Source organism: Raphanus sativus, chromosome 9 (genome assembly GCF_000801105.2).
Source record: "Raphanus sativus cultivar WK10039 chromosome 9, ASM80110v3, whole genome shotgun sequence".
NCBI classification, from domain to species: domain Eukaryota; kingdom Viridiplantae; phylum Streptophyta; class Magnoliopsida; order Brassicales; family Brassicaceae; genus Raphanus; species Raphanus sativus.
In genome coordinates this window covers 35,021,048-35,044,962 of record NC_079519.1, presented here as the reverse complement: position 1 = coordinate 35,044,962, position 23,915 = coordinate 35,021,048, and the positions used below count along the sequence as shown (strand labels likewise).

Genomic DNA, 23,915 nt, shown 5'->3' with positions numbered 1-23,915 from the left:
GACCTCAGAGATAAAATTTACTTTGAAATTACGTAATAATTATTTTAAAAAATTAAATTTCGTAATGTACAAAAAAACATAAGTTTTATATAAAATTTTGTGTTACAATAAAAAGACACAACTCGCGCTTGCAAAATGTTATTTTTACATACGAAAGACAGTTTTGATATTGTTCTTTAAACACAAAATTGAATTATACAAACTCGATACTACATAAAACTAAACAATATAGAATACATTTTAAAAATAAAACCCGTGCGGGTGTGCATATGTTTATATAATATATAAATATATTATGTTACACATATTTTCATATAAATAATACCTCAATGTAAGTTTTGTATGATAAATGTTGAAAATACAAAATATATAGCACTATATATTTTAAATAATGCAGAAAAAATCTACTTTACATTATTTTTAAATTTAAAAATCAAATTTAGTAACTAAACACATTGCTTATTTAAACACATTAGTACACATTGTTATTTATCAAAATTTTATATTAATACACATTGGCGATCATGTATAACATTTAGTAAAAACAAAAATTAAAAAAAATGACTCCCGCTCGGTCGAGCGGGTCATGATCTAGTTTTTCATTATAGAACATTCAGTGTTTAAAAAAAATAGGACATCAAAAAGATGAAATTGAGCTATTTAAGCATAACATTCAATTCATCGTATGACTACAAAAGTCAGTTTTCAGACAAATAATATCAAAAATCAAAACGGGATTGTTTTGAATAAAACTTTTCCGACCTATCGGATTCAAACCAGTGACTTAAGGATATTCTACAACAACTACAGTCCTCTGCTCTACCAACTGAGCTAAGGTTAGATTTATACAAGATTTCATAAATGTGTACATTCTACATAAAATTATTGGTGAACAATAATGTCCATATTGTTTATTAATTTGATTGGTTATATAGCTTATGCTTCAGGAAATAAAACAGAAAGTAAAAATTTAATACATGTTGCCCCATCTATTATAGCAGTCCCATACAATTAGAAGAAACTAATTTACAAAATATGGCTTGCACTATTTGAACTGGTGGCACGATAGTGTGCTCGATTTTAATCTGATACTCGATCACCATTTTTATGTACAGAAACTTTAAATCTTTTGTAATTCCTATACAGATGTAGACAATGTGGCCTATTACAAAAGCAATGATAGGTTTTGAACTTGCCATAGATGTAAATCTAATTATCAATATTATTGTTCATTTTTCTCCGATAAGTAGACGAGTATAAAGAATATTTTATAAAATTTACCAACAGAAGAATTTATCAATAATCCACATTTTTATCATCTAAACCTCCAAACTCTACATATTTCAAAACACAATTTGGTTTGCTAGATTGTGGGTTATATTCCACTGGATAAAAAAATAAAAATAATTTATATATTCATCTTAAGTAAAATTAGGGAAATAATATTTAGGATATGCAAATATTGATTATTTTATATAACGTGAACATATAAGTTCATGCAAGAAAATGGAGGAGGCTTCCACTACACTTAACATAACATTTAAAACTGATATGCACATGCTACAATCTTTCAAATTGTATTTTATTTTCATTTTACATAATACATTTATACTATAGCTTTCTTGTTTGAGTAAATATAATAGGCAAAAGAAATTAATTTTTATTTTTCATTTTAGAACATTCAGTATTTAAAAACAAAAAGACATCAAAAAGATGAAATTGAGCTATCTAAGCATAGCATTCAATTTATGGTATAACTACAGAAGTCAGTTTTCAGACAAACATTATCAAAATCAAAACGAAATTTTTTTGAATAAAAATTTTCCGACCTACCGGATTCGAACCAGTGACCTAAAGATATTCTGCAACGACTACAGTCCTCCGCTCTACCAACTGAGCTAAGGTCAGATATATACAAGATTTCATACATGTGTACATTTGACATAAAATTATTGATAAACAATAATGTCCATATTGTTTACTAATTTGAATGGTTATATAGTGTATGCTGCAGAAAATAAAGCATAATGTCATAGTGTAATGCATGTTGCCCAGACTATTATAGTAGTCTCATACATTTAGAAAATAGTTTTACAAAATTGTTGATCTTGGTGGAAAAGATTCTTAAATTAAGAAAGTGAGAAAAAACTTTCCTTTACTAAAAGAACAGGATTGTAACCATAGGTTATAAATAATTCTAGTTTGTGTTATAAACGTTGTATAGAACTAAAACAAATGTCTAGTTATTTTAAAATTAGTCCACCTTAATTTCTGAAAGAAACCTAGTAATTCTATATAGTCCTAGTTATAAATGTTCACAATATAAATTTTATGATATATAAATGTGTGTTATATAATATGAAACTTCTTTGAAAATAATAAAAATAACAATAGAAGAAAAATAGTTTCGACCTAAGGAATTTCTGCTACAAATACAGCCCTCTGCTCTACTTACTGAGCTATGGCCAAAGTTTCCAGGGTAGATTAGGTAAAGACGTGTTTGTTTGGTTAATCCTTTGTTTGTGTATAACAGGAAGAACATAAAAAGTTTTGTTAATTATTTGTATATCGAACTATTTTATAGCTTTTTAATTTACGTTAAATAAATTAGTAAACTGTATCATAAGAAAAGTAATTATACGAAATAGTGGTACTTTATAAAATAACGCTTCTTAAAACGTGAACGGCAGGATTCGAACCTGCGCGGGCAAAGCCCACATGATTTCTAGTCATGCCCGATAACCACTCCGGCACGTCCACTTTAATGGACTGAAACCGTTTTCTATTATAGATTAAACTACATAATACTATCAATCATTATTGATCATTGTTTCTCGATAAGTAGACGAATGTAAAGGATATTTTAAAAAATTTAACAACAGAAGAACTTATCAATAGTCCAAATATTTATCATCTAAACCCCCAGTTTGTACATATTTCCACACAATATTTGTTGCTAGATATTGTGTTTTATTTCACTTGAATAAAAATTGAAAATAATTTATACGTTCAACTTAAGTAAATTTTGGGAAATAATATTTAGGATATGCAATGATTGATTATTTTAAATAAAATGAACAGATGAGTTCATGCAAGAAAATGGGGTGGGGCTTCCACTACCCTTAAAATAACATTTAAAACTTATACGCACATGCAACAATCTTCGAAATTGTATTTTATTTTCATTTTACATATACATTTTGTATAATATCTTTCGTGTTTGAGTAAATATAATAGGCTAAAGAAATTAATTTTGATTTTTCATTATAGAACATTCAGTGTTTTAAAAAAATAGGACATCAAAAAGATGAAATTGAGCTATCTAAGCATAACATTCAATTCATCGTATGACTACAAAAAATCAGTTTTCAGACAAATAATATCAAAATCAAAACGGGATTGTTTTGAATAAAACTTTTCCGACCTACCGGATTCGAACCAGTGACCTAAGGATATTCTGCAATGACTACAGTCCTCCGTTCTACCAACTGAGCTAAGGTCGGATTTGTACAAGATTTTATAAATGTGTACATTCTACATAAAATTATTGGTGAACAACAATGTCCATATTGTTTATTAATTTGATTGGTTAGATAGTTTATGCTTCAGGAAATAAAACAGAAAGTAAAAATTTAATACATGTTGCCCTGTCTATTATAGCAGTCCCATACAATTAGAAGAAACTAAATTACAAAATATGGCTTGGACTATTTGAACTGGTGGCACGATAGTGTGCTCAGTTTTAATCTGATACTCGATCACCATTTTCATGTACAGAATCTTTTAATCTTTTGTAATTCCTATACAGATGTAGACAATGTGGCCTATTACAAAAGCAATGATAGGTTTTGAACTTGCCATAGATGTAAATCTAATTATCAATATTATTGTTCATTTTTCTCCGATAAGTAGACGAGTATAAAGAATATTTTATAAAATTTACCAACAGAAGAATTTATCAATAATCCACATTTTTATCATCTAAACCTCCAAACTCTACATATTTCAAAACACAATTTGGTTTGCTAGATTGTGGGTTATATTCCACTGGATAAAAAAATAAAAATAATTTATATATTCATCTTAAGTAAAATTAGGGAAATAATATTTAGGATATGCAAATATTGATTATTTTATATAACGTGAACATATAAGTTCATGCAAGAAAATGGAGGAGGCTTCCACTACACTTAACATAACATTTAAAACTGATATGCACATACTACAATCGTTCAAATTGTATTTTATTTTCATTTTACATAATACATTTGTACTATAGCTTTCTTGTTTGAGTAAATATAATAGGCAAAAGAAATCAATTTTTACTTTTCATTTTAGAACATTCAGTATTTAAAAACAAAAAGACATCAAAAAGATGAAATTGAGCTATCTAAGCATAGCATTCAATTTATGGTATAACTACAGAAGTCAGTTTTCAGACAAACATTATCAAAATCAAAACAAAATTTTTTTGAATAAAAATTTTCCGACCTACCGGATTCGAACCAGTGACCTAAGGATATTCTGCAACGACTACAGTCCTCCGCTCTACCAACTGAGCTAAGGTCGGATGTATACAAGATTTCATACATGTGTACATTTGACATAAAATTATTGATAAACAATAATGTCCATATTGTTTACTAATTTGAATGGTTATATAGTGTATGCTGCAGAAAATAAAGCATAATGTCATAGTGTAATGCATGTTGCCCAGACTATTATAGTAGTCTCATACATTTAGAAAATAGTTTTACAAAATTGTTGATCTTGGTGGAAAAGATTCTTAAATTAAGAAAGTGAGAAAAAACTTTCCTTTACTAAAAGAACCGGATTGTAACCATAGGTTATAAATAATTCTAGTTTGTGTTATAAACGTTGTACAGAACTAAAACAAATGTCTAGTTATTTTAAAATTAGGCCACCTTAATTTCTGAAAGAAACCTAGTAATTCTATATACTCCTAGTTATAAATGTTCACAATATAAATTTTATGATATATAAATGTGTGTTATATAACATGAAACTTCTTTGAAAATAATAAAAATAACAATAGCAGAAAAATAGTTTCGACCTAAGGAATTTCTGCTACAAATACAGCCCTCTGCTCTACTTACTGAGCTATGGCTAAAGTTTCCAGGGTAGATTAGGTAAAGACGTGTTTGTTTGGTTAATCCTTTGTTTGTGTATAACAGGAAGAACATAAAAAGTTTTGTTAATTATTTGTATATCGAACTATTTTATAGCTTTTTAATTTACGTTAAATAAATTAGTAAACTGTATCATAAGAAAAGTAATTATACGAAATAGTGGTACTTTATAAAATAACACTTCTTAAAACGTGAACGGCAGGATTCGAACCTGCGCGGGCAAAGCCCACATGATTTCTAGTCATGCCCGATAACCACTCCGGCACGTCCACTTTAATTGACTGAAACTGTTTTCTATTATAGATTAAACTACATAATACTATCAATCATTATTGATCATTTTTTCTGAGTGTAAAGGATATTTTAAAAAATTTAACAACAGAAGAACTTATCAATAGTCCAAATATTTAACATCTAAACCCCCAGTTTGTACATATTTCCACACACTATTTGTTGCTAGATATTGTACATATTTCCACACACTAGCTTGTTCAAATCATTCATATATATTATGAAGTTTACAATTGATATTCCACGTGTTTTATTCTTTTGCGTTTTGGAGATCGTCATCCGCCTGGATCCGTCGGTTCCTCCACGTCTCATACACAAGCCAGGGAAAGAAAAGCAAGCCTCCACTTCAGACATACCAACGAAAACCTCACATGACGCATGATCTATTGAAACAAGAAAGGAAAGGGTGAAGCCGTCTCTCACAACAGACACACGCAATAGTGGTAGAGATAGGGCTTTTGGTGGTGCTCACGAAGAGAAAAGAAAGGGAGAGAAATTTTTCTGGGATAACCTAGCATATTGAACTTTAATTTTAAAATCTTTTTTTTTTTTTTGAAACTGTAAAATCTTTCTTTTACTAGACAGAAGAACATAAAATTCCCAAAATCTAAAGCCAAGTGGTTGTAGAACGATTTTTAAAACTTTCAGTTATTCTACATTGTAATGATTTATTGCGTTAGTTTACCAAAAAAATGTTGTATAACCAAACTATCAGAGGGACTTATAAACTTGCGCAGATTTTCTTCTACCGAAGAGAACAAATGAACAGCATCAGCATGAGATATAGTTTTGTACAAATGAAAGTATAGTTGTAGTTTTACTTCTTAATTAATATGATTGTCTATGTAATACTTTCATCCGTTTTGTCGCTTTGACATATTTTATACAGATTAAGAAAAGAAAAAAATACTAATGTATCTTTATTTAATGTATAATAATGTAAATAGAAATTGTTTAAATAAACATTTGTTGGTTAGTTAAATAGATAAAAAATATTATGCATAAAAAATTGTATTAAAAATATAGAATGACATTTTTTTAAGAAAAAAAATGATAGAACAAAAAACTTTTACAAAAAAAAGGAAGGAGTATTCTTATTTATTAATCATTCAGTACACTTTTTTTTTTTTGAAGAGATCATTCAGTACACTTTGACGGTTACTTCTGGGGGTAACTAAAAAACATGATCATCGTCCACACATGTGTGGACCTTACGTATTCATGTGGCTTCTCTTATACCCTCTTCAATTCTCATTACGTGCAGCATGTGACTGTACTTTATGTATATGTAAATGATGTTCCGTGTAATGAAATTGTAATGTAATGCAAGGCAAGACATCTCCCTCACCACCAAAAATTAAAGAAGAAGAAAAATCACTAAAACTTTCATTACCTACCACTTGATACGTCCATCTCTTCTTCTCTTCCTACCTTCCACCAGATCTCGCAGCCCACATTTCAAAGTTTTCTCATTTGCTTCATATTTAAACCCCAACTTACCTCTTTTTTTATTAGACCTTTCTATATTTATCTCTTTGCTGGGCCAGAGTGTTTACTTGGAATCGGGGCTTCTAGCTCAGTTGGTAAAGGGTTCACAGCTGTGAGTTCCGCCACCTGGATTCGAATTCCGGCCACTGGGGAATTAACATTTCGGCATCGCCAGGGACAGAGGACCGACATGTGACAACACGTGACTAGTCTGGATCACTTCTGTGGGGCTAGGATACCTTTGTATAATTCAAAAAAAAAGAGTGTTTACTTGGATTTGTTTTTTTTTACTATATTACTGTAGTTGTTGTGGTTACATGACAGCTCCTTACAAGCTTAGATCCCACAATCCTTTCTTCTACATTGACACTTGCCTTAAGAGGGGGGCCAAAGAAAGGTCTTGTCTCTTTGTCTGAGCTGTTCATTTTCTTGATTTCTTGCATCTGGGATTTTGCTTCCTTATTTTTCTTGAAACTTCTGTAAGTGACTCTGTCTTTTATCAAATTTGGGTTGTTCATGATCTAGAATCTGGAATTGTTTCTTCTCAAAGATTGGTAAATGAGTTTGTGAAGTCTTCAAAGATCTGAAAATTAAAGAGGTAAATTAAATTCTCATCTTCATTAGTACTTACTCTGTTCTGTATTGTCTGATTATTAATAGTAAAGACATATCATTATTGCTTGTGGTTGTGTTCGTTATATGTCCTTGATTCTAGCTCTTCTGTTGTCCATTTGTGTTTCCCTGAAAAACTTTTGTCTTCCTGTAAATAAATTTCTATAAGGATAAACATGGGACCACAAAAAAAAGAAAACTCGGAGACTCTCTTTATTAATCCCATAGCAATTTCATGTACCAAGAGGACTCTCTCATAGTTTCATAATTCTGATTTTGTTAATTTTAGGGACAAAATGGGCAGTGACCTGAAGAGCCAGCTATCTAGAGATAGCCATATATTTGGACTCAAGGTTTGGGAAGTAATTGGAATAGCTGTTGCATTACTCATCATAGCCATCCTCTCCGTTCTTTCGTTTTGTCTTACTTCGAAAAAGAAATCAAGAAGATCCAAAACCGGTCTTCCGGTTATCCAAATCCCTCAAGTCTCCAAAGAGATCAAAGAAGTGAGAGTTGAGCATGTCTCAGCAAATAACTTTGCTCCTCGTGAAGGCATTCTTCTCACAATTCAGGACAGGAACAACAAAGACTCTGACAAAGTAATGGTTCATTTAGATATGGGGAAGAAGAGAAAGAACGGTGGAAGTAGTTGTAGCCGGTCAGGCTCGTTTCACAATTTAGAGATCATAGATAAACATTCAGAGTCAGTTGAAGAAGTTTCTTTGAACCAACCTTCTTCATCATCATTGTATAACATTGCAACTCCATCTCCATTGGCTGGTTTGCCTGAGTCTCATCTTGGTTGGGGCCACTGGTTTACACTGAGAGATCTTGAAATAGCAACTAATAGATTCTCAAAGGAGAATGTTATCGGTGAAGGCGGTTACGGAGTTGTTTACAGAGGAAACTTGATCAATGGAACTCCTGTTGCAGTTAAAAAGATTCTTAATCAGTTGTAAGTTCTTGTTACAGTAATTTGAATTTTTTTTTTTTTTTTTTTGATTTCCAGGTTCGGTTCCGAAGCGCGTAAACCCTCTAGGTCCGAAACCACAGCATGTAATTACTTTGTTACTATGTTGAGTTTGATTTCGTAGGGGACAAGCAGAGAAAGAGTTTAGAGTCGAGGTTGATGCTATTGGTCACGTGCGTCACAAGAACCTGGTCCGTCTTCTTGGTTACTGCATTGAAGGCACTCACAGGTAATAGAGACTGGAACTTCGTCTTGGTTAGAGAGAAAAATAAACTAATCAGTGGAAACTGCTATTAGGATATTGGTCTACGAGTACGTGAACAATGGAAATTTAGAACAGTGGCTTCACGGAGCAATGAGACAGCATGGATACCTAACATGGGAAGCTAGGATGAAGGTTCTCATCGGTACATCGAAAGCGTAAGCAAGATGTTTCATTTGTGAATCGCAATCCCATCTCATTTTATAAGCTCATATACTAGCCGTATCTGAAATTTTTGGGGCTTGAAACATTTTTTAAAGAATATTAGTAAACAAAAAAAATCCATAATTTAGGGGTCTATATGATATCTATATGAAAAAACCTTTAAAATTTTTGGAGACCAAGGCAAATATTTCATTGGACTGTACCTGGCCCTGCATACTGATCATCCTCTGTATCACTGTCTGTGTAGTCTTGCTTATCTGCATGAAGCAATTGAGCCAAAAGTAGTCCACAGAGACATAAAGTCAAGCAACATACTAATCAATGACGAATTCAATGCAAAGGTTTCAGATTTTGGGCTTGCTAAGTTGCTTGGCGCTGGGACAAGCCATGTGACAACTCGAGTAATGGGAACATTTGGGTGAGAGAGAGCCTACAAAACTGAAAGCAAGAATATGAAAACTTAATGCTCAAGCAATCTTTTTTTTATTAACGTGTTTTGCAGGTACGTTGCTCCAGAATATGCAAATACAGGGTTGCTAAATGAAAAGAGTGACGTCTATAGCTTTGGTGTTTTGCTCTTAGAAGCAATCACAGGAAGAGACCCTGTGGATTATGGCCGTCCTGCTCACGAGGTAAATAAATTATTTTCATTCGGTTTTAAGTAGAACTCCATAAAACTTAACACTGATCATTTAGTTGATGACTTTCATATCAAATCATTGCAGGTGAACCTAGTGGAGTGGTTGAAGATGATGGTAGGAACGAGAAGATCAGAAGAAGTAGTGGATCCAAACATAGAAGTAAGACCACCTACAAGATCATTGAAACGAGCCCTTTTGACGGCTCTGAGATGCGTCGATCCAGATTCCGATAAAAGGCCAAAAATGAGCCAAGTTGTGCGGATGCTTGAGTCCGAAGAATATCCCATTCCAAGAGAGGTTAGTCTTCTTACAAGTGACTGATCCAAACATGGAACATAAACAAGTGATGGTGACTTGTAATATGTTCCTTTTAGGAACGAAGGCGTTCAAGAACGAGAGAGGGGAGCATGGACTCAGACATTGACATGAATACACCAGTTTCAAGATCACAGAGCAAGAGACAATAATCCGAGTAATCTGTCAATATTGAGATCCTTTTAAAATGCCTCTTGCGCAAGGTTACAAGACAAAGTGGAGTGAACCAGAATGTGTAATGATTGTTAAGATCTCTGCTATTCTTTGAACTTGTCTTCTTGCATTTTTCTATTTTGTGGTTTCTGAATTTGTGATAAGTAGACCATAGAGGATTGCTTGTACATGGAATTGGGTTTGTGTTTATATCTCCTTACATTAAAATAATGGATTGGTGTGTACAGTGTTATTATTGCATATCAGCTTTTACTTCAGAATTTGCTCTACCATAGAACACAAGATTCACACTGCAATGATTCAGAAGTATCTCCATTACCCTTGAGGGCCTTGAGTAAGATTTCATTGAATAAACCTTAAAAATAAATGTTGGAGCATCAGGTCCCGTAGTTCAGTTGGTTAGAGCGTTGGTCTTATGAGCCGAAGGTCGCGGGTTCGAGCCCCGCCGGGACCAATTTCGTTTTCAGTTTTTGAAGTCTCTTATGTTGAATATCATCAATGTTTTGCTCATTGGCCAGAAGAGAACCGCATAAACCAATCCATTGCAACTAAAAGAGAAATGTTTATTTAGGTTATCACTTATGAGAGTATCTACCTCCCTAAATTTCTCAATTTGGAATTCGAAACACATTAATATTAATACTTAAATGCAATTCAAATATTTGATTAGTTTAGGTATATTTTCATCAATTTAGATGTCATTATAAAATCAAAACTATTTAATATAATTTCCATTTGTAATTTTGGCAGGCTAAATAGAATTATATCTTTCACGATTTAAATAAAAAAATACGATTTTGCAGTTTTAGTAAAAAAAACATTTTTTTATGGATTTCACATGAAGCAATATTTTGATGGAAAAATATGAATTTTCTGTTCTAGCCGATGGGCGTTAGATCACTGTTCACTTAGTGTCTAAAGATTTTTGGAGCACTGTTTCTATGTATTTTAGATTTTATGACTAGAAATATTTTTCAATACATTCAAAATACTAGATATGAAGCTATATAAAAGTAATTTTCATAGCTAAATTGTTTTCTTTCTGAAGCTTTGGCATGCAGTATACTCATTTAAAAAAAGGTAGAGCATGAATAAATCATAATTAGAATGTACAAAAGGTGGTTGTTCATAACTTCCACAACCCCTTTCAAACAGCCATATTGTCAACGTTCCCAATAACCAAAGAAAAATCAAATTGGGAATAGAATCAAATATCACAATATCTTACCCACACTCTTGGACGACTTCAGAGTCAGAAAAATGGGAAAAGGGAGAATCGACCACACATATAGGAGAAGTTGAAATTAAGAGAAAAGTGCAGCTAACAGACTTATATCATAGGTTCTAGGGGTTGGGACTGAAGAGCCTTATACAAACAAGAGATTGTCCAATTGTACTTGTGACCACATTCCACCTCTTCACAAAACAAACTTATAAGGCAGTTTTGCTAATCCATACTTCTATTATTAAATTGTTTTCAAAGTGTAACCTCTCTTTATCAAATAAAAATTTCTAGATATATAGATCTTATCAAAGGTTTCATTGCAGAAAATTAAGAAAATACTCGTAATATATACAAATTTAGCTGGGTAAGCTGTAAGTTCAAGTGAGTGTATATTTTATTCCCACCAAGATTGATAATTTCTTGTTCAACTAAAACAATAGCAAACTGTTTATCCGGTATAGTACGATAATCTTTTTACACAAAATCATGCTATTACATCCGGTAACATGTTAATTTACCTGTCATTAAACTGTTTTTTCTGATGGTATAACGCTTAAAATAAAAAAAAAATGAAAAATATGCCTTACAAAAAAAAGGTGATTTTGTATCATCTAATTAAGAATGTATCTCTAACTAACCTCAACCACTATTTTGGCGGCTACGTGCTAGCCCAAAGATCCTTACTACTCCGAAGGTACATTCTTCATTCCTCTAGCGCGCGTGAGACAATTTGGCTAAACCTATCACACCCTAAAGTCTGCAACATGCATAGAGAGGATAATGAAGTCCATTAACTTTATTCTTTTTGTATACTCTTACAAATGTGTGTATACATGTACATTATATATACATGTATATTGTTCATTATTCTTCATCTCACAACACATTAACAAAAAAAATGTCAATCGGTTCACTCTTGTATGCATTCTTCTTAATCTTACTATCATCGTCTCGACTTAGTCACAACATGAATATAAGCCCATCACCAGCTCCAAATCCGGCTTCTTACGATGATAACAACACTGCCTTAACTATCTTCGACGTGACTTCGTTTGGAGCCATCGGCGATTGCAGGACGGACGACACTTCAGCGTTCAAGATGGCATGGGACACGGCATGTATGACCACAAGTGTTGACTCAACCGTGCTTCTTGTTCCTTACACCTTTTGTTTCTTGGTGAAGCCAACCAGCTTCAATGGTCCTTGCAGAACTCGCCTTACACTACAAGTAAGTTGATTATTCTGATTTCACAAACATAAATGTTCTTTCGTTTTGTGTGTGTTTTTCTTAATTAGCTTCATGTGTTCCTTATAGATCGATGGGATCATTGTGTCTCCCGATGGACCAAAGTCGTGGCCATGGAACTTCAAGAGGCAGTGGCTAATGTTCTACAGAGTGGACGGATTATCAATTCAAGGCTCTGGTCTTATCAATGGCCGTGGTCAAAAATGGTGGGACCTTCCTTGCAAACCTCACAAGGGGGTTAACGGAACGACTCAGACCGGTCCATGTGACAGTCCTGTGGTTAGTCATTGTTTTGACTTTTAACAATCACATTATTTCTTACACTTATTATTATAGTTTTCTGAATTTTGGATAAATTTAATCTTTAATTAGGCAATTAGGATATTTCAAAGCTCAGAAGTGAAAATCAAAGGGCTTACCTTCAAGAATAGTGCTCAGTTCCATGTAAGGTTTGACAATTGCTATGACGTGGTAGTAGACTCTGTGACCATCAATGCACCAGCCTCTAGTCCCAACACTGATGGGATCCACATTGAGAACACTCATAACGTTCAGATTCGCAATTCCGTTATTTCCAATGGTATTTCCTCTCTTTTTTTGCAGTTGTATAACAGTCAGTTTCATCGATTCAAATCAGTTTTCTTTTAATTTTTCTATACAAAGGAGATGATTGTGTTTCAATCGGAGCCGGCTGCTTTAATGTGGACATTAAAAATATTACGTGCGGTCCAAGCCACGGTATTAGGTACCACTATCCTAAATTCCATTAATTTTCTTTTTGCCAAACTCTATGTGCCTCTCATAGATTAGCATAAACTTTCAGCATGTGAGCTTATAAGCCTCTCTTTCTCAAGTTAAATGAAGGTTTTACTAAGCATATTAAGCTTGGAAATGGTAACGGATCCTAAAGATATATATAGGCGGATTTGGTTTCTTCGGTTCGTTTAATTCAAAATTCGGGTAGTTTGGACCGGACAAAATCTCACTGAAGTCAACCGAAAAAAATTATCTTCGGTTTAAAATTTTCTACCAAGATTTTTAGTTTTCGGTTAATTTTAATTTAAATTGAATAAAATTTGAAAAAAAAAGATTTATGTTCAGTTAGATCGGTTCACAGCTTTGTTAAATTGGTATTGTTTGGTAAAAGATTTTTTTTTTTAAATGAACTAACCGATTACTAAACCGGACCAAAAAGAAATGTTTTTTTAGTTGATCTGTTCAACCTAACTAAACCGAAAACTGCAAGCTTTGGGTTCATGGATTTTTAAGGCTCTGTTTCTAAGTTCTGTGGGGGCTTCCCTTTTTTTTGTATGGACTGTAAATAATGAACATATGGGTTAATGTTAGCAGCATAGGAAGCCTTGGAGTTCACAACTCAAGTGCATGGGTCTCGAACATAACTGTGACAAACTCAACCATATGGAACTCAGACAACGGCGTACGGATAAAGACATGGCAAGGAGGGTCAGGCTTGGTTTCACGAATCGTGTTCCGCAACATTTTGATGGTGAACGTTCGTAACCCTATAATGATAGACCAATACTACTGCCAAACCAAGAACTGTGCGAACCAAACCAGCGCAGTCATCATCAGCGATGTCCTGTACGCAAATATCAAAGGGAGCTACGATCTGAGAAGCCCACCTATGCATTTTGGTTGCAGCGACTCGTTCCCCTGTACTAACTTAAGACTAGAAGATGTTGACCTCTTTCCTTACAAAGGCCAGCTCTTTGAAAACCCGTTTTGCTGGAATGCGTACGGAAGCATGCAGACGATTACTGTTCCACCTGTTACTTGCCTGCTTGAGGCGCTTCCGAACTGCTGACACTAGAAGTTGTGTTCATTGTTGTTCACCAACTCATAATCAGATTCAGAACAAATAGGAACACACAAAAAAAAATGTAATGCTAGCTAGATTTGATGTCAGTAAAGAATATAGAAGAAAGTCTGCAACTTTTGTATTGGTTTGAAGTCAATCAAGTTTGTAACATAAGAAAATAAAAGATACTTTGCAAATCTAATGTAGCGTGAGATGATGGTGCATAAACGTAGAAGAGAAGTGAACTTATAATTCATTTATTGATAGGCGATAACTGGTGGCAAGACAAATCGGTTCATGATAGGCACAATTCATGAACATTACTTGCAAACAGAAGTGAGTACCTCCAGGAGAGAAGCCGTGAATCTCATCTGAGTCTCCTCATCCACAGCAACGAAAAGAGGAACGTGAACAAAGAGTGAATAGGTCTTGTTCTGTTCTGCAAATCTCAGTGAGTGGTAATAGACGTAGTTGCACACAAAACGACCTGCATCATCTGATGTTATCACCTCAAAGCCCTTCTTCTCTAAGGCCTTTGTTATCTCTTCAACAGGGAGAGTAGTCTGCAAGTCAATACACAAAAATCAAGAGACAAGAACAGACAATGAAGCTTCTGAACAGGGGAGACAGTGTGGACTTTTACCTTTCTTACAGTTGAGATTGGACCATCAGAGAGAACAATAGGCAAATGCTGCAAACCACAAAAAAAAATGTTTCACAGAACTAAACAAACAAGAATCAACCAAAGGAGAGTGAAAAACAAAACCTGAGGTTTCCAACCCATTTCATCAGGGCAACGGAACGTCGCTTCATTCACAGCTTGCTGCTCAATTGCGAATTTTGTAGCGCCACTGTTAACTCCCAAATGAACCTAAAGAACCATCAGAACAGACTTCTTCACCAGGACTCAGAAACAGGATACTTAAAATCACTTGTCTTAACTTAACCAACTAACCCATATGGTTCTTCCACAGCTCACTGACTCTAATTCTTTCGTATTGATTGCGGACTGTAGTAACTGATAAAGAGAAGCGAGAGCTCCTTGACCGGCTGTTTCAAGCACGGTACAGCTTCCAAGAACAACGTCTTTCGACTGGGGATTCTTAGCCAAATATTCTTTCAGGTAGCTAGCTATTTTCTCAGTTGGGTTTTCAGCAACTCCATGGAACTTCTTGAAGCCTGTGATGTTAATTGTCACTGCCGTTGGTCCTTCAGAACCCATTACTACAACTGAAAAACAAAACATGCTCCTATTAAGAGAAACTGACACTGACTATTTATTAACAATCTAAAGACCCAACCAGATTTGGATCAATCACTTCTATATTACCCAGATCTCAAAAACTTATGAAAAGCACAGAATTTTCAGAGGTCTGATCATCAAAATTGAATACCCAATTCGAAAAAGGAAAAGAGGATCAAACCCAGTTCAAGAAAATGCGCAAATTAAGGATCAAAGACATAAAAGGGTAACTTTTTACCTCAGAGAAACGGATATTGAAATCTGAGAAGCTTTTGTGTACGTAGAAGTGAAATGAATTGCTTGTGAATGCTGAGAGAGAGAGGAAATGTGACTCGACCAACAACCAGTCTTTGTTCTTATCCAATCAATGGAAACCTAACTTTAATCATTTTCCACTATGGACGGAAGTTCGATGAAAACACAGAACAAGACAAGTGACATGGAATGGAACATACATCATATGTTTAATATTCTTTTTTTTTGTAATAATATAATGGCCAAAAACAAAAGTGTAGGTCACTTCCCAAAGAAGATAATAGAAACACATTATTATATGATAATTGAGTGATTCAAGTGGTGAATGCCTGTACATTGCATTGTTATGCGTGAATAGTTGCCTGCAACATTCTAGACGTAACTAAACCAATAGAACTTGAACCAAACCAAATTGAAACCTTCTCGGTTTTGAGTATGAGCTAACCGGGTACGGATGATCAGAGTCTCACCAATAATCTTTACAAGAACACACTCCGTTCTTGAAATGATGGAATCTGTTTGCATCTCTAAGAATGATCTCTCGCTCTGTCACTTTCGAAATCAGTTTGATGACCACGTGGCAATCTCCACAGACTCTTAGGTTTTTGATGACTCGAATGGGAACTCCTTCTGGTAGCTTTAAGAGTCCGTAAGCAACGGCGAGTCTCTCACTGTGCAATCTCAAGTTATCCATCTTCTCTTCCTCGTCTACATCATGCAACACATGGCTACAATCAGGACTATAACCAGCTTCTCTCAATAACCCATCTGTTTTCTCCAACATCATCGATATCATAGCTTTCTCGGGATGGTTTCTTATATCTCCACGGAAGAAAGTGTGCACTTTCTTGTCTACTTCAATCCAGCTGCAACCAGGGAACTTACTTACATTCTTTTTCCTCATGTCCTTTCTCAGCTCTGCAACATCTCCCCAATTAGCTCGAGATGCGTTGATGCTAGACAGCAAAACGTATGGACCAGCGTTTTCTGGCTCAATCTCAAAGAGTTTCTTTGCAGCAACTTCGGCTAAATCAAGCCGCGAGTGAGTTCTACAAGCTCCCAACAGAGCTCCCCAAACCGTAGCGTCTGGCTTTACCGTCATACTTTCTATCAGTTTCATCGCTTCGTCTATCCTTCCTGCACGCCCAAGCATATCCACCGTGCAAGAGTAATGCTCAACACTTGGTGTAATGCCAAACCTCGACTCCATCGTTTCGAATATCTCAACCCCTTCCTCCACCTTTCCAGCATAGCTACATGCTGTCAGAATTGCAATTATGGTGACTTTGTTAGGCATTGTACCAGACGATGGCATCTCATGGAACACCTTAAGAGCTTCTTCTCCTAAACCGTGTGACGCATAACCAGAAATGATTGAGTTCCACATGATAATATCCTTTGAAGGAAACCTGTCGAATACTAGCTTTGCTTTCACAAGCTCGCCGCATTTCACATACATGGTCATCAAAACAGAGGCAACGTACACATCAACATCAAACCGACATCTAACCAAGTGAGCATGGACCTGTCTACCGTATTCGAGACTTGCTAAGGTTCCACAGACCGAAAGAACACTGATCAAAGAAGGAAAGCTCGGTCTGACTCCTTGTCTCTGCATTAAACCAAACAAATCAAGAGCTTCCAATTCAAAACCTTTTCTTTCGTAAGCTTTGATCATTCCCTTCCAAGTAGCATCATCTCTCTCCTTCATTGAATTAAAAACCCTCCTCGCTTTCTCCATCTCTCCTCTCTCTCCCAACCCAACAATCATCGCATTACAAGCGATAACCTGTTTCACCGGCATTGCCTCAAAGAACTCCTCAGCTTCTTCAATCCTCCCACTCAGTGTATATCCCAAAAGCATTGAAGTCCAAGAAACCTCAGTCTTCTCCGGCATCACTTCAAACAGCTTCCTAGCAACATCCACACGGTTATTCTGACAGTAACCTGTAACCATACTCGTCCAAGTAATCACATTCCTATCCCTCATCCCGTCGAAAATCTCCCTCGCCTCATCTACTCTACCTTCTTTACACAACCCACCAATCATGTTAGTACTCGCTACAACATCCTTCACAGGCATCATATCATACAACCTACGCGCATCGTCAACACGCTTATCCTCAATAAACCCACCAAACATCACAGTCCAAGAAACCTCATTCCTCTCAGGCATCCTCCAAAACAACGTCTCTGCTTCACCAACCATCCCTTCTTGCACATAGCCTTTCACCATCGCCGTCCACGAGACGACGTTCCTCTCCGGCATCGTCTCAAACGCCTCCCTGGCCTCTTTAATCATCCCGTTTTTGATGTACCCTGAAACCAAACCGTTCCAAGAAACGATGTTTCTTTCGGGCATTTCGTCGAACAGGTGGCGCGCTTCTATCGGCATGCCGTTTGAGAAGTACCCGGAGACGATGGAGTTCCAGGAACCGATTGCCTTGAAGCGTAGCGAATCGAAGCATTTGCGAGCTTCGTTGATTTGGCCGGCCTTTGAGAGACGGGAGATTTGGTAACTGGAATTGACTGTGCAGTAGGTTCTGTGAAGGAGTAAGTGAACCCTCTTCATCTTAAGGGCTTTTAGAATATTAAACTGAAGGAAGAGCTCTACGGCTAAATAAGTTTCGGACAGAGCGTCAAAAGTTTTAACTTGCAACCGAATGTGAAAATTTTCTTGTTTGGTTTAAGACTTTAAGTCCAATGGCCAAAATATCAAAATATACATTAACCTAATACAAATTGATATCTAGACAATTTTGTGGAAGGAGTACATTTACATGATTTAACATAACTGGCTATATGGAATATATATATATATATATACACTAATACACACATAATCGTTCTTCAAATTGGAGTGTGAATATTAAACTAATTTAGAATTTAATATTGTGTTAATGTCCATTATAAAAAAATATATATATATATTTGTTCCACAAGCTTTATTTGTTCTCTAAGTTACATAACTTACATTTGGTCACCAAGCTAAAGTTTATGTTTCTTTTTTTTGTAAAAAGCTAATGTTTATGTTGTATTCTCATATAAACTCATTATTCATTGACTAAAAGATACCAATTCGTTTTATGTTCTTCTTTTTTGATTCTCAGCGACGGCAGAAGAAATGGAAGGGAGCTTGTGGCTTCGAGTATTGCATTGAAAGCACTTTCATAGCAACAATGGCATTAGCTGTCTCAGTGTAATGAATCCCATCCCAGCTTATGAACCGAGAACCTTTGTCACATACGTTAGCGCCTCTATGTGCACATGTTATTTTCGCATTGTAGTTGTAAGGACTCCCTCCGTATCCGCAACACGCCATTAAGGGTCTCTCAAAACCTGCATTGACATAACTAAAGTTATAAGATTACAGCCATACCTTTCGGTCGCTGATGGTAAAGAGAAATGAGTAACTCATGCTTTACCGTATGTTTTTGAATTTGCAATGAGGCTGTATTTGATAGCGTATATGTCGACATAGATTATGGTGGCATCTCTCAGTTCAATCCTCAGTTTCTCACACATATGATCTAACATTTGGTTAAACAGTTTTGCTGCCGAGTTGTAACTGGCTAAGCAACCATGCTGGTCAAGATCTTTGCTCTGAGCCATTGAAAGTTTCTGAGGTAGACAACCCAGTGGACCAGTGTTGTGGATCCAGAATCTCCTTCCTCCTTCATCATACAATCTCTACAGGTAGCAAAACCGGTTTTGTAAGTTTACATGGTGCATACCAAAGTTCCATAAGGCTAGAAACTATAATTAACCTTTATGCTGGTTTTTATCTCGGAAATAAATTGTGGAATCAGCTTGACCGTCTGAGAATACGAGTTGCCTACAGAGAAGGAACGAGCAATGTCGTTCTGTCCTATATCGATCATATACAATGCGTTTCTGAATCCACTCTCGCTTATGTACATCCCCTTTGATGGATCTAAGAAACACACAATGTTGACTCGAGTCAAGCTCATTAATCAAGAAGAGAGCACATACAACAATTATTTGCGATGAATTAAGTAGGTTTACTTGGAGTAGAAGCGAGCTCGAGTGATTTGGATTTGAAATGGAAGAATTGCATGAGCTGAATGTTGAGTGAAAATGGCACGTTTTTGGGGAGAGTAGAGGATCCAGCAATTGCAAAGTTCGCACCGTTTTGGAACTTTGATCCACCCAAAGAATCTAAGTATGGCCTCAAGAGACTTGTATTCAAACTCTGGCCTGTGGAATTGGCAATCAATTTCCCTTGTTAGTGAATCTATTTACCTAATCTAAATGGCTACACTGAGTGAAAAGAAAAGAAATGATTTAGATCGCTACCTAATTTCTATCAAAATCATTCTTGTTTTTAATAATTCTGACAAGGACAAGGCAAAAAATATGCTACCGGCAAATACTAAACCTCATCAAACAAAACTAGTTTTATATCCAAAAAATCTAAACTTCATATTCATACCTAAATCCATAGTAGAAAATAACTCAATAGAAATTAGACAGGTGATACATGACTAAAATTTTAATGGTTCAATCATTTCAGTCAATCTTGATTTTAATTTAGACCATTTACAATGAAGATATCGAAGAAAAAATTAAACATTTTGAATGATTACAATAGAAGAGTTAAAAAAAGGTTGTGAACTTTTTTCATGGATTATTTGTAGCTGAATCTTTTCAAGTAGTTGAAAGGGTTCAATTCAACATATCAAAAGAAAAAAATTATTGGCATTTGAAGTTGCTGATATTTTTATTCATCCTACCTATTTCAAACATATTATTTTATAATAAACTAATTTTATTTATTTTCATCAAAACTTATCAGTTTTGTATTTTATAAATAAAAATTTGTTTCATTTGATTTGGACTAAAAAAATAAATCTATATCATTACAATCTAAATTATTTTTAAAAAACTTTTTATGTCTTTAGATTATTTTATAAGATAGGGTGAAAATATAAAATCACAAAAATAAAGTAATATATGTATATCAAATAAATTTAGATAGATAGAATACTGGATGTAGAAAGAAAAAAACTATCGTAAAAGTATAAAAGTGAAATGTGTACTGAATGATTAGGTTTCCGTAGAAGTGAAAAAAATGATGTGAAATGTTTTTTATATCAAACGAACATCTAATCTATTAATTTAAGGTCCTATTTTTTATCTACTGTTTTAAGTTATCATTTAAATTTTAGACTCTTTCAAAAATGTTACAGTCTAATTAAATGTTACTTATATAAATATCATAAACTTACTTAAACTAAACCGTGTAGTGTCATAACACTAAACCAGCGCTTCATCTACTAAACCAAAGCCATTAAATTGCAACTGGACCTTATCAATGCACGACTAATTATAGTATACAATGATTCTAGATGGAAGGGTGTATATTAAACCATATACGTAATATTTTTGTATAAATATAAAATTCTTAGCATATGTTTAACTGTATATCTACAACTATATATTATTTTTTTATTTATTTCAAAACTCACGAGAATATATTATTTATAATGATTATATACAAACTATAGTAGTATATAAAATCTTTAACTCATATGTTATTAATAAAATATACTATTAGAAATTTAATAATTCCTTAAATATATTAATAAAAATAAGTTTTAACTATAAAATTTTAATTTCTTAGTTATGAAAAATATGTTGAGAAAAATTTAAAAAATCTTACCAAAATCCAAAATATATAATTTAGTAACAAAAAATCAAAAATCATATAATTTTTCAAATTCAAAAATAGTTGTATTATTTCCCAAATTTCTCCCGACCAAATATACAAATTTCAAAATAAAGATTGCAAACTCAAAATGATAATAGTCCAAATTTTGCAAAAGATAAAGTTATATGTGCTAAAATATATTTTTTTATAATGAAACACAAAAAAATATGTGGTAACATTTAATAACTTTTAATATATGAATTTATTCTATTGTATTCAAAATAATATTAATATGTAGTAGTAATTAATAACAAGGTAAAATGTATGAACAAATTACTATATATTAATAATATAGAGTAAAAATGTAAATAATAAGATTTTAAAATTATATAATATGTAACACCAAATTGTAAATCATATATTTTAAAAATTTACGATAATATCTAAAATTATATATTTTTGATATATTCTATCGGCTGATTCAATCAGTCTTGAAGAACGCACTTAATGTTACTGAGTAGATTGACTATCACACACTTGGCTAACCCAAATTTGGAATATCTTCCAACTAATACAAAAGAATGGATCAAATGTCTGTTACAGCCCACCATGTTAACTACTTGGGTCGAATTTCAAATCTAAACGGATCGTATAGTGATAATTTGATTTCCAGGAGAATTCGAACCCAAAACTGATGTGGATATACACCAAACTCCAAAAATTATCATTAAACTGCCAATTTTAATATCTAAAATATATATATCCGCACGGACGTGCGGGTTACAATCTAGTTTTATTAATTAAATTAAAGGTAGTACTGAAAGCTATACAGTAATAGAACAATTAACAAAATACAGATTTCTATGGAAAACTCTTGTAATTTTAGCTTTTGAATATGCGGAACTGTTTTCTGCTCGAGGATGGTAATCTTTGTGAATACAAAATGATTGATATTTTGATCTACTAATATCCACTGGATATCCTAATCCTAAGTAAGATCGCATTCCCTTTCATTATTAATTCTCAAATAAGATTTGATAAACCATAGTACACAGTCTTAGGTTTAATAGTATTTTCACTATTTTGAAATCGATATGAAATAAAAATTAAGATACAAAACTGCAGGACGAAAACTATTAACATTAAAATATGCTTTTGATAGAAATTGAACCAAAATCTAAAGAACAAACCAAGTCCCTCTACTTTCAGCCGAGTTCCATTGAACTAATCTTATATAATTTTGTTTTCTATAGACATGGCCGTGGCCGTGGCCAGAGAAAACTAAATAAACTGAGCCGTAAACCCGAGTATGCATCACTACTTAACGTGACCAAAGTTAGATAAAGAAGGGTCAAACTAATTAATTCACTTTCTAACATGTTGTACATGGGACCTACCTACTTTGTCCTACTACATTTCAGTGACCGAATATGTTTAACGAAACAACACACATGCGATCACCGACACTTATGTCTCAATGTGATCTAAGCCGTACATTTCAGATGCAAACGGACGGTTAATCTGACACAATCACTACCAAAACAGAGTCTTTGTTTGTTTTTACTTACAGAGGAAATCGATGAGGAGACGTCCGTCGGACAAACGTCCCGTGGATCGCCGAAAAAATAAGCGTCCATTAGGGAAGCCAATAGGGTAACCGAGTCCAGCGACGAGTCCGCCCGTGTCAGAATTAGAATCTCCGAAGTTAAAGATCACCGGAGGAGCTTGACAAACCGCTGAGGCCGTTGCAGAGGGATGCCGGAGACTAAGAAGAGCCAATGACATGAATGTAACAAAGAAGAAGGAGAATGAATCAGAGTGGAGAATAAGAGTTGCCATTGGAGAGACCTTTGATAGTGTGGAGAGAAAGAGCTTACGTCCAATGTCAATAGCTTTTATATTGAGGAGTAACTGGGAAAATGAATATTTTTTTTTGACAATCTTTTGGTTAAGACTCCAAATGCTAACAGAGCTGATGGACCGGTGCGAGACTGGTTTAACAGGGGTGTAATTTTAACGGTAATAAAAATATACAGACATATGAATATATGACATATGTAGATATTTTTATTACCGTTTGTTAATTATGTAAATCGTAACATTCGAAACCTAAATTAAAAAATAACGGAAAATTGCAGCACTTATGACACAAAAGGGAAAAAAAAATATTTCACAGTCTAACCATAATAGTTCATATGTTAGAATACCGCAAATTCTTTTAAATAATTTTCTTTTAAGTTTTTACTATCAAAAATAGAGTTTATAGTTAAATGATCCAACGGTATTATGTTTCTCATTCTCTAATAAAACGAAAAATAATTTATTTCAAATATAAAGTAACTTATTTTTTTTTATTTATCACACTATTTTATTTCTAAAATAGAGTAT

The 23,915-nt window shown here is 34.0% G+C and overlaps 5 protein-coding genes and 4 non-coding genes across 11 annotated transcripts; 3 read left to right on the top strand and 6 right to left on the bottom strand.

Moving 5' to 3' along the window:
• Positions 1-2,678: 2,678 nt before the first annotated feature.
• Positions 2,679-2,760, bottom strand: TRNAS-AGA (transfer RNA serine (anticodon AGA)). Its single transcript has one exon. It is a non-coding gene; the product is annotated as a tRNA-Ser (tRNA).
• A 1,725-nt stretch (positions 2,761-4,485) lies between these two features.
• On the bottom strand, positions 4,486-4,570 carry TRNAY-GUA (transfer RNA tyrosine (anticodon GUA)). Its single transcript is given in 2 exon segments — positions 4,486-4,521; positions 4,534-4,570. It is a non-coding gene; the product is annotated as a tRNA-Tyr (tRNA).
• Positions 4,571-5,340: 770 nt separating this feature from the next.
• On the bottom strand, positions 5,341-5,422 carry TRNAS-AGA (transfer RNA serine (anticodon AGA)). Its single transcript has one exon. It is a non-coding gene; the product is annotated as a tRNA-Ser (tRNA).
• Positions 5,423-7,178: 1,756 nt separating this feature from the next.
• LOC108823482 (probable receptor-like protein kinase At5g18500) lies at positions 7,179-10,300 on the top strand. The gene is made up of 9 exons (XM_018596701.2): positions 7,179-7,326; positions 7,455-7,527; positions 7,831-8,496; positions 8,636-8,740; positions 8,809-8,931; positions 9,186-9,356; positions 9,441-9,570; positions 9,664-9,876; positions 9,954-10,300. Exons 3-9 carry the CDS (start codon positions 7,838-7,840, stop codon positions 10,044-10,046), a joined length of 1,494 nt encoding a protein of 497 aa, XP_018452203.1. The 5' UTR covers positions 7,179-7,326; positions 7,455-7,527; positions 7,831-7,837; the 3' UTR covers positions 10,047-10,300.
• A 148-nt stretch (positions 10,301-10,448) lies between these two features.
• On the top strand, positions 10,449-10,522 carry TRNAI-UAU (transfer RNA isoleucine (anticodon UAU)). Its single transcript has one exon. It is a non-coding gene; the product is annotated as a tRNA-Ile (tRNA).
• A 1,630-nt stretch (positions 10,523-12,152) lies between these two features.
• On the top strand, positions 12,153-14,670 carry LOC108828211 (polygalacturonase At1g48100). The gene is made up of 5 exons (XM_018601822.2): positions 12,153-12,521; positions 12,609-12,818; positions 12,912-13,119; positions 13,203-13,284; positions 13,890-14,670. Exons 1-5 carry the CDS (start codon positions 12,192-12,194, stop codon positions 14,362-14,364), a joined length of 1,305 nt encoding a protein of 434 aa, XP_018457324.1. The 5' UTR covers positions 12,153-12,191; the 3' UTR covers positions 14,365-14,670.
• LOC108828212 (uncharacterized) lies at positions 14,476-16,004 on the bottom strand. Of its 3 annotated transcripts, none has more exons than XM_056994340.1 (5): positions 15,840-16,004; positions 15,314-15,621; positions 15,125-15,229; positions 15,002-15,049; positions 14,476-14,921 (listed from the first exon to the last, which is right to left on the bottom strand). In XM_056994340.1, exons 2-5 carry the CDS (start codon positions 15,602-15,604, stop codon positions 14,679-14,681), a joined length of 687 nt encoding a protein of 228 aa, XP_056850320.1. In that variant the 5' UTR covers positions 15,605-15,621; positions 15,840-16,004; the 3' UTR covers positions 14,476-14,678. The 3 variants fall into 3 exon arrangements, with proteins under 3 accessions (XP_056850320.1, XP_018457327.1, XP_018457328.1); XM_018601825.2 differs by having other exon boundaries at positions 15,314-15,608; XM_018601826.2 differs by having other exon boundaries at positions 15,314-15,588; positions 15,840-15,996.
• A 178-nt stretch (positions 16,005-16,182) lies between these two features.
• On the bottom strand, positions 16,183-18,586 carry LOC108828210 (pentatricopeptide repeat-containing protein At1g56690, mitochondrial). Its single transcript, XM_018601820.2, has one exon. The coding sequence runs from the start codon at positions 18,426-18,428 to the stop codon at positions 16,323-16,325; it is 2,106 nt and encodes a 701-aa protein (XP_018457322.1). The 5' UTR covers positions 18,429-18,586; the 3' UTR covers positions 16,183-16,322.
• A 148-nt stretch (positions 18,587-18,734) lies between these two features.
• Positions 18,735-23,474, bottom strand: LOC108827422 (GDSL esterase/lipase LIP-4). Its single transcript, XM_018600813.2, has 5 exons — positions 23,096-23,474; positions 19,883-20,074; positions 19,624-19,790; positions 19,282-19,546; positions 18,735-19,195 (listed from the first exon to the last, which is right to left on the bottom strand). Exons 1-5 carry the CDS (start codon positions 23,364-23,366, stop codon positions 18,963-18,965), a joined length of 1,128 nt encoding a protein of 375 aa, XP_018456315.1. The 5' UTR covers positions 23,367-23,474; the 3' UTR covers positions 18,735-18,962.
• Between the last annotated feature and the right edge of the window lie 441 nt (positions 23,475-23,915).

Excerpts from the sequence above, each read along its gene's own strand:
- LOC108823482 (XM_018596701.2), top strand. The coding sequence starts at position 7,838 with ATGGGCAGTGACCTGAAGAGCCAGCTATCTAGAGATAGCCATATATTT. Across the intron at positions 9,357-9,440 it reads CGAGTAATGGGAACATTTGG|GTACGTTGCTCCAGAATATG; the intron begins GTGAGAGAGAGC and ends CGTGTTTTGCAG. Across the intron at positions 9,877-9,953 it reads AATATCCCATTCCAAGAGAG|GAACGAAGGCGTTCAAGAAC; the intron begins GTTAGTCTTCTT and ends TGTTCCTTTTAG.
- LOC108828212 (XM_056994340.1), bottom strand. The coding sequence starts at position 15,604 with ATGTTTTGTTTTTCAGTTGTAGTAATGGGTTCTGAAGGACCAACGGCA. Across the intron at positions 15,230-15,313 it reads GCTGTGGAAGAACCATATGG|GTTCATTTGGGAGTTAACAG; the intron begins GTTAGTTGGTTA and ends ATGGTTCTTTAG. Across the intron at positions 14,922-15,001 it reads CAATCTCAACTGTAAGAAAG|ACTACTCTCCCTGTTGAAGA; the intron begins GTAAAAGTCCAC and ends ATTGACTTGCAG.
- LOC108827422 (XM_018600813.2), bottom strand. The coding sequence starts at position 23,366 with ATGGCAACTCTTATTCTCCACTCTGATTCATTCTCCTTCTTCTTTGTT. Across the intron at positions 19,791-19,882 it reads CGAGCTCGCTTCTACTCCAA|ATCCATCAAAGGGGATGTAC; the intron begins GTAAACCTACTT and ends TGTGTTTCTTAG. Across the intron at positions 19,196-19,281 it reads TGCAAATTCAAAAACATACG|GTTTTGAGAGACCCTTAATG; the intron begins GTAAAGCATGAG and ends ATGTCAATGCAG.
- LOC108828210 (XM_018601820.2), bottom strand. The coding sequence starts at position 18,428 with ATGAAGAGGGTTCACTTACTCCTTCACAGAACCTACTGCACAGTCAAT.
- LOC108828211 (XM_018601822.2), top strand. The coding sequence starts at position 12,192 with ATGTCAATCGGTTCACTCTTGTATGCATTCTTCTTAATCTTACTATCA. Across the intron at positions 12,522-12,608 it reads GAACTCGCCTTACACTACAA|ATCGATGGGATCATTGTGTC; the intron begins GTAAGTTGATTA and ends TGTTCCTTATAG. Across the intron at positions 12,819-12,911 it reads GTCCATGTGACAGTCCTGTG|GCAATTAGGATATTTCAAAG; the intron begins GTTAGTCATTGT and ends ATCTTTAATTAG.